The following is an 8,972-nucleotide window of genomic DNA, read 5'->3' as shown; positions in this document are numbered from 1 at the left end:
GTCATTGGTGGATACTCGACCTGCAATTGGCGTGCGATCAGTGAGAACTACAGGGCTAGCTAGCTCTATGTTAAGTGAATTATACCTATGTCAACTCGAAATTAACTCGCTCATCGTCAACCCTCGATAAGATATCAAGGAAGTTCCAGACTAGAAAGAAGACTTTATATTGCTTGTAACTTTGTGAAACTTTTGTATATAAATCATTGTTTGTAATAACTATTTGTAATAACTGTTATTCTAAATTGTATTGTTGTGTATATATTAAAACATATTTGTATTAAATAAGAAAACTGTGTGTATCTATCTTGTTGGTAAATATCATAAATTGGAGATATATTGGCATATATTTTACTACTAAATGTAAATTATCATTTAGCTCAGTTTCAGATTCGAAATTGTAATATGTAACAATTGCACACAAAGTAAATTAAACTGGGTGGCATCATGGTTCAAATTGTCTTCTGCATGTTAGAAAGTGTTGTGTTGATAGTGGTCAGAAATTTTCAGGAACCTGGATACATTCGCCAGAATTACCCATCTGGGTATCCTGGTAGGATTTTTGGTACCCATTCAAACACCAGTTAAAACGATTTAAAAACTTCGTGGAGCTTTCAATTGCCTCTCTGCTCATAATCTCTTCTTCTTATTATTGTGTATATCAATAAATTTGTATGCAAATTAGGAACTAAATCAGTTAAAGCCATTGTCATCTGAACAAAGCCGGGTACTCTGCTAATATATATATATATATATGTACATATAGTATTATTCAAATATGACTAAGTAATTAAAATATTATACATGACTATAGTTCTTAATTCATATTTTTTTCTGATCACTGCCTTGAATCTAAAAAAACATAAAGCATCCCTACAATCATGCATTCTTTGTGCTTTTGCAATACAGCTTAACTATGTCTTTTGAGTAAGTCTCTCCTCCCATATCTTTTGCTAACTTCACAAGCAAGTTAAATGAGCCACTTTTTTTTTTTTTAAGATGTAACCATAAAAATTATTTCCAAATACTCTTTTTATTTGTAAAATTCTTAACAATTTAAATACAATGTTCACTAAGTTCTGAATAAGTTGCAAAGTACTTGTGCTGGTTGAAGTTACAATACCAGATACTTTGTTGAAAACCTTTGTAACATCTTCAGCATTATTTCTCCTTTGTTAGTACAAAGGAGAAAAATAATTTATCAAACTTCTGAGAGTTGACACACTAGTCTAGATACTACATACTTTTGTCTTTATAAAATGTGAAGCAAGTAGAGCTTAAAAACCCTTATAATAAACTCAGGAATAAAACAAAGTAAATATTACAAACTGTTTTATCATAAATATGTCAAAAACTAAACTGGCATTGGAATGCTACATTGCAACATACTGTTCCACATTAGTTGTATTTTGATTTATTCTTCACCCTAAAAGGGAAAATAACAAAATTTTGCAAAATGAATTATTGAAGAATGTTTTACAGATCACATACCTGTGTATAACACTTTCTAAATGTTCTAATTGCTCTTCCTCTTGTACATGATTAGCAAACTGAAATGCAACAAATAATTACATATCTTGAACATAATCAAAACCTTGCATAAATAAATAAATGTATATAATTACATATTTTTGAAGTACTAAACATTTTGCAGTGGAAACTACAGGGGGTAATATCAAGTTCAAAATCATTAGATATTACATGACTGGATGTGACATCATGAGTTGTAATGATGTGGTGAGGCTCTAAAACCATTTTAACATTACATATTCAACAATACGAAGAAAGAAGTTTTGTAATATTACTCTTTGTTTGTTTACATTTTAACAGCATAACAAAAGATCTCTATTACTAAATTAATCAGCAACTTCAGTTGCTCATTTTGACCAAAAACATATGTAGTATGTAGAGTTTAGTTTCTTTTGTCTGTTTTATTAGTTTAATCAGGTGAAATTTCTTATTTATCAAGAATTTTCACAATTTTTTGCACATATACATTTCTAGACATGTGTGATGTTTTAACAATGGAAGTTTGGTCATGGACTGTCACTACATTACTTTCAATCTAGTAACCTATTCTTTTGACCCACTTCACTTTCATGTTGCATGGACTCATGGGAAAGACTGCTGTATGGTCCATGCCCGCTATATTAGTTAAAGATTAGTCAGTTTTCATTATTGCTGATTTTTTTCTGAAACCTGTGGCATACATGTTATAATTGTACCATCTATGGCACAGGTTTCAGAAAAACAAATCAGCATTTCAACCAATTAATCAAATGCATAGCAATTTCAATAGATGGAAAGACATTGTTGATAGATTTTTAAAACAAGGCATTTACAGCATCATATATTCATATGGGGAAGTATATACTGGACAAACAAAACAATCCTTATCAAAGAGAATAAAAGAATGCAAAGGGCACTGCAAAAGAGGAAAGAAACAAAGTAAGCCTCAGCTAATCATACAAACACAAATCATAACATGCAATGGTTTGCTTCTTTGTTTGTTTTGAATTTTGCACAAAGCTACACGAGGGCTATCTGTGCTAGCCATCCCTAATTTATCAGTGTAAGACTAGAGGGAAGGCAGCTAGTCATCACCACCCACCACCAACTCTTGGGCTACTCTTTTACCATTGAACAGTGGGATTGACCATCACTTATAACAACCCCATGGCTGAAAGAGCTAGCATGTTTGGTGGGAGGGGAATCAAACCTGCGACCCTCAGATTGCGAGTCGAGCACCCTAACCACCTGGCCATGCCAGGCCACATGCAATGGAAAGACTTCAAAATACTGGCTGAAACAAATTTTACAATCAACAGAATATTCCAGAAAGTATGGAATTTCTGGAGTCTAAAAATAATGACAATGATATGAGACCAGTTAAACTACACTAATACTGGTGCTCTTTTTGTAGCAGTGAAAACTGACCAACCCTAAACTATTAAAATGAGCATGGACCATCTACCCTTACACGAGTGGAATATAACAAGAAAAACGGACAGTGAGAAAAGGAAGTAGAGTTTCAAGTTTCTGTTCTACTAGGATGAGTGGGTGGCCCAATTGAAACATAAAGAGATGATTTAAATTTGAACACTTTATTTATTTTGTGTTTTATTAAATTGTTATAATACATCATGCACTCATGCATTATATACATTATCTACTTAACCACTAACCAGCAAGAAGATTCCTTAATTAACGATACTTGATACTTAGCTGTTGGATATCAATGTACACTTCATACTTAGCTGTTGGATACAAGTGTACCTGATACCATCCATGTATGTGCTATAAAAATACTTGATACTTAGCTGTTGGATACAAGTGTACCTGAAACCATCCAAGTATGTGCTATAAAAATACTTGATACTTACCTATTGGATACCAGTGTACATAACAACCACCCAAATGCATGGTATAAACATACTTGTTAACACTGTATAAAAAGTTTAACAGGTTTCTGTGAATACAGCCACAAGGATGTCTTTTGTTCTGTACTGTATCTTTAAATTGATAAAGATTCTCAAATTTTCCAAACAGATACAACATAGTAAATACTAGTAATTCCCTCAACCTAAAGGAATAAATATTTCCAACTGTTTTATCCATAAACGTAAATAGAATATTTTTCATTATTCATCAACCAAATATTTACATGCCATTGTCAAATGAAAAGATTGCATATTCAAACTATATGTTTTAACACTTTGTCATTCTATTTTATCCAAAAAAATATTATTATGAAAATTTATATTTAATGAATGAGGTTCGTTAAAGTAGTGAAATATGAAGGAGCTTAAATATACAATTTCAAAATATATTAAGTGAAATCTACCATACATACCAGGTCAATATCAACAGCACTCACTTTTCTTTTACTTGAAAATTTTTTATCAAGTTCTGCTAAATATTCTTCTGTAAATAAATATAAATCAAGAACAAATATAATCATAATTATTTAAACAAAATCAACAATAATATAAGGATAAAAAGTTAGCAAAATAATTAAAGGTGGAAAATACTTTGCATTTTACACAAGCAAGTCTACTTATAATTTAATGTCAAATGATTTACACTTTCAGCATAACTATTTCTCAAAGTGTTATCAAAAAATTGTATTGACAAGGCTAACAAGAAATATTTCCTTTTTCATACTACCCATTGTTCATTTTACCATACAGAAAACATATGCATACACAAAAAAGTTTTCAAAACAAAAAATATTTGAATTAAAATACATATTAACCATATAACTTGCATAATCATAGCTCTTTTCACATGCAGCTGAAACTCTGGTGGTTTTTTGTGTTGCATCTGTACTCTATACAACATCATTGATCCATGTGGTCTCAATCCAAGCTAAATAACCAAAATGCAATCATTCTGTCTGAGTTCCAACACTAAGTACTTTCTCAATGAATATTAATATCCAGAGTTAATACTTCACAGCAAGCAATTTACAAAGTACAACTTTGACCTATGATTACAGCTGGACAATTTAATTAAATGATATAGTTGGTTACCTATATGTAGTGATTACTTCGATTAGTGTCACATTACTATTAAATCAATTAACTAAAAGTTAAAAATTTCCTAACCTGAAATAGTATTGTCAATAAAAATGGTGAACAGAGACAGTGAAAGGATGAATCAAGCAGTACAATATGAAAAACTGTCTGTCAAGTACAGAACAGACAATCCCACATGCAAAGACAAAGGGACAACCCTCTCAGTTGACAAAAGGAATTTGCAAAAAAAAAATGCCAGCCAGCAGAGAAAAGGAAACCAAGACAGAGCTAGCCAATAAGATGTTATCAACAGGAGGAGACAATCAGTGTTATGGTACATTGCCAAGATATATGGGGGAAGGCAGATAGCAAAAAAGATAGACAAAAAAGAAGGGAAGATAATACAAGCTGAGGGTGTCCACAGCCCAAGCAGCTGAGGTGACATTCCATGACTGTCAGACAAAATGAAGAAGGATGAGCACAAATGAGATGCAAAGAAATAAGGATTCCAAGGTGGATGAAATATATAATAAGAGTCAGGAACAACCAAACAAAGAAGATCAGCCACCCCAAATGAACAGCTTTTTGAGGTAGAAGGGATGTGGCTGTAGAAGAGGTCTACTGAGTAAAAATGAAAAGTAGCCAAATATCCAGAAAGGAATGTAAACAAAAGCTGAGACTGTGGATGCGTTGAGCATAAGACATCATGACCTGGCTGAAAATATAAGGAGCAAAAACCATGTCAAAGAGTAGAGCCTGAAAACTGCATACTGTATCATGATGGGCAAACCAAAGGAAACATCATGAAGATGGGGTTATTGGAATGTGAAGAAAGACGTCCGAGATACTGACCATCTTCATCCAAAGAAACACAACCTTTTAAGAGGAAAAAACCCCTTCAACTGAAACTGGGGAATCATCAGAAGTGGTTCAGAAAATAAATGCAATGATGGGATGTTAGTCCCCATTACTTATGGGGACAATGAAGAGATGAGAACAGCAACCTGGAAAGGGGTGAGTGATTTTCTATATGGCATCCAAAACATTGAGTGCTCAAGACAGTGGAGGTGCTGCGGATCGGAAGGTGGAGAAAAAACAATGGGGAAAGGGGAAGGGAAGTGAAAAGAGAGACAATAGATAAGAACAACCCGAGTGACCCAATGATCATTCGTAAAGTAAGTCCACAGATTAGCACAGAAGAAAAGAAGAGTCTTCACAGCACCCAAGCCAGCATGATACAAAGAGAGGTAATAACTAGCAGACAAAGGCTAACCCTCTGGGATAGAGGATGGCAAGAGGAAAAGTGAGAGAGAACAAGGATACATGGGCCAAGGAACAAGTTATGATGCATGAGAACAAGCAAGAAAGGAGAGTAAAGAAATGAGAAAAAACTTATGTCAAGCAGCTTCCACCCAAGGCTACAAGGTGAGAGGAACACCCCAAAGATTTCATGGCAAGTGAATCAAGTAAAATGCAAGCCACATAAGAGAGAATTGAAAAGGGTAAAAAGACAGAGAAAAGGGTGACCTGTCTGAATAACTCTGAACTTCACAGAAACCACGTGAGAAGAGAGAGGATCAATGACAAGACCCTGGAATACTGAAGAATACTGGATACAAATGGTCAACCCCAACGAAGGCAGAAGAGATTCCAGGAATTGAGGATCCAAGAAGGCAGAATGGGAATGATCATAAGTCATATTAAACCCTTTCCATACAGGTTGTAATCAGAGCTCATGTCATCACATTTTGTAGATTTACATTCAACATTTTATTAAACTACTATCTTATGAATTTATGTCCACAAATTTGGAATCAAATTGTAGTTTCTCATTCAAGTTTTAGTATTATACATTTTTATTTCTTAGTTCAAAAGTAAATATTAAAAAAAATTGCTAAATGTCACATAATATATTGTCTTCTGCATTTGCTCAGTTTGTATCGTGGGTGTCATAAAATTTAAAGTCTACAGTTTTTAATGAATTAGAAACTCAAATTACCAATACTGACAAGCTACAATATAAAAAAAAACTACTACCCTTTCCATTTGTTGAGATATCACTATATTTAGTGAACCCACCACAGTGGCTCTGCCCACCTCTTTCTCTTTTGAAAATACTTGTATACCTACATGTACTTCTCTCAATTACTTGTTTACAACCAATCACAAGTACTCATTTTAAGCTACATAATTTTGTCAGCCTTTCTAAAGTAATTACAATGGTAAAGCTATTATTACCAATGCAGAATATGAAGAGTGGTGATCAGGGTAATATGCTGATCAGAAATGAGATTTTTAGACCCAAATACAGCTTAGTTAGGAAGCATGATAAGAATCAGTGGAATTTTGTGGTATTGGTGTTGTAATATATATTTTTTTGTTATTTCATAATGCATATAAAAAAGCTCCACAAATTATTTTTTACATCCTCCACGTGCAAAATTCAACAAAGCTCAGCAAGGGTTACACACGAGTACAAAAAACATAGTAAGTGTTAGAGATCGTTGTTTTCTATACATTTTTTTATTTATTGTTCTATGTTTTAAGAAAAAATAAATGAAAATTAAGAATTTATTTGGAAATAGTAATAATATATAAATATATGTAATGTATGGCACCCAAAATGTGGTTATACTTTACAAAATACTCATATACTAGTACTAAGACTAAGAAGAGTAAGACATTCATATTTTGCAAAGGCCAGTTTTAATGCTATTCAATACGGTAATGTGAGCTGCATGTGCATGCATAACTTACAACTTGTGAAGCAGGATTATTAGTTAGATACTGTTCAAGGGTCAATGAAACAAAAATTAACTAGATGTATACTGTTATGAGATGTAAGCTATTTATAATAAACACTTGTGGTTTCTTGTTACAATATGCAAGTCATTCTGGAAAGAAAAAAAGGTTATTTTAGTTTTATTTCCTAATTTTTATGGTGGTTAAGAGGACAGTCAAATCAACCAACCCTAAAAAGAGTTAAGGTAGAGAAAATAACAGATAAAATATACAGTTTTTCTAGAAAAATGTCTGATTGTTATTTAGGAGTTTACAGAGATTATGCAAATAAAATTTGACAATTTTCAGATGAAGAAAAGTATTATTAATCTTAAAATCAAAATCACTATGCATGTTAGATAGTCATAATTCCAAAAGAAAAATTTCACGAGCAAATATTTATTTAAAAAACCTGATATTTTGTGCCGGAAAGCCTTATTATATTTACTGATAATCTGTGAAATCTAATTAAGACACATGTATATTATCAAATTTATATTATGACTACTCTCATGGTTACTTTGGTGGTTTATGTACTAGGTGCAATTCACCCAGTCCTGTAGTCAAAATGTTCAAGAAATCATGGAAATGAGGAGGATAAGGCAGGGAAGGGTGGGAAGAATGCTGAGACAAGATCCCAGCATGGATACTAAAGTCAAGTGAAGGGAGGAAGAATAAAGCTACAGCATGAATATATGGAATAAAGATTTTGAAGAAACATAGGACATAGGAGAAAGGGAAAGCATAACCCAATACTATCAGCATAGAGAGAAGAATGATGTGTTCTTCAACAGAGAACAATGCAGCCAGAGCAAAACCAGGCAGTGGAAATAGCTGTACAAAAATGTCCACTTCATGGCTGAGCTCAAGTAACAGAGGAACTGATGAAATTGTGAAAACTGGTGGTAACATCTTCCACAGACAAAGAACCTCTAGTAACAATAAGCACGATAAAAGCTGTGAGGATTTTCAAGACATAGAAACGTATGATGCCTCGAATTCTGCAAACAACCCTAGTAGAGAATATTAACTAGTCTCATTACATATGAAATTTTGGCTTTGTAAACAGACCTAGAACATCAGGAGGATAAAGTCACAGACACATGAGTTGACAGAATACCACTCTTCAGAAATGAAGAACAGTGAGAAACAGAATCATAAACCTCGTCAAAGTTGAAAACAAAGAAACAGAAAAATAGTAACTACAATAATAAGGAATAAAAAATTGAATAGATCATGAAGATTCATGCAAAATCCTTCAAAATTGAAGAGCAAAATTAAACATGTCTGATAACAGCAGTGCTAAATTTGAGAATTAAGTCAATTTTGAGTACAAGTACTTATGGTTATCTACTGTATATAGAGGGTGTGTCACCCTTCTATTAGTGGATGGCTATTTCATCATGTACTGCTACAATTCATGTCAAAATATGTGATTTAGGCGGGAGATAGTGGCATGGACAAAATCTCAATTACAAGTGCGTGAAAAATAGTTATTACGTGCAGAGAGGTAAATGGATCATTTCAGAATAAATGTTTCAGGTTGTTACTGTTTTTAATTATTCCAACAATCAATTAACCCTCTCTTCCCAGGTACCCTTTACTATGCATGACACAAGGTTTTAGCATCTTACATTCAAAATTTTATTAAAATACTTTTTGTTTATGTTATAA

General features: G+C 32.9%; 1 protein-coding gene across 1 annotated transcript in view; it reads right to left on the bottom strand.

The window, feature by feature from the left end:
- Window positions 1-8,972, bottom strand: part of LOC106469089 (28S ribosomal protein S27, mitochondrial-like) — a 73,509-nt gene that overhangs the window by 47,899 nt on the left and 16,638 nt on the right. Inside the window, exons 3-4 of the mRNA XM_013929544.2 lie at window positions 3,854-3,924; window positions 1,492-1,550 (exon numbers count right to left, since the gene is read on the bottom strand). Coding sequence (XP_013784998.1) covers window positions 1,492-1,550; window positions 3,854-3,924 — 130 coding nt within the window. The remainder of the gene's footprint in view (window positions 1-1,491; window positions 1,551-3,853; window positions 3,925-8,972) is intronic.

This window comes from Limulus polyphemus, unplaced genomic scaffold (assembly GCF_000517525.1).
Source record: "Limulus polyphemus unplaced genomic scaffold, Limulus_polyphemus-2.1.2 Scaffold3295, whole genome shotgun sequence".
Taxonomy (NCBI): Eukaryota; Metazoa; Arthropoda; class Merostomata; order Xiphosura; family Limulidae; genus Limulus; species Limulus polyphemus.
Note: the sequence above shows the minus strand (reverse complement) of the source record. Positions and strands in the feature narration are given on the sequence as shown.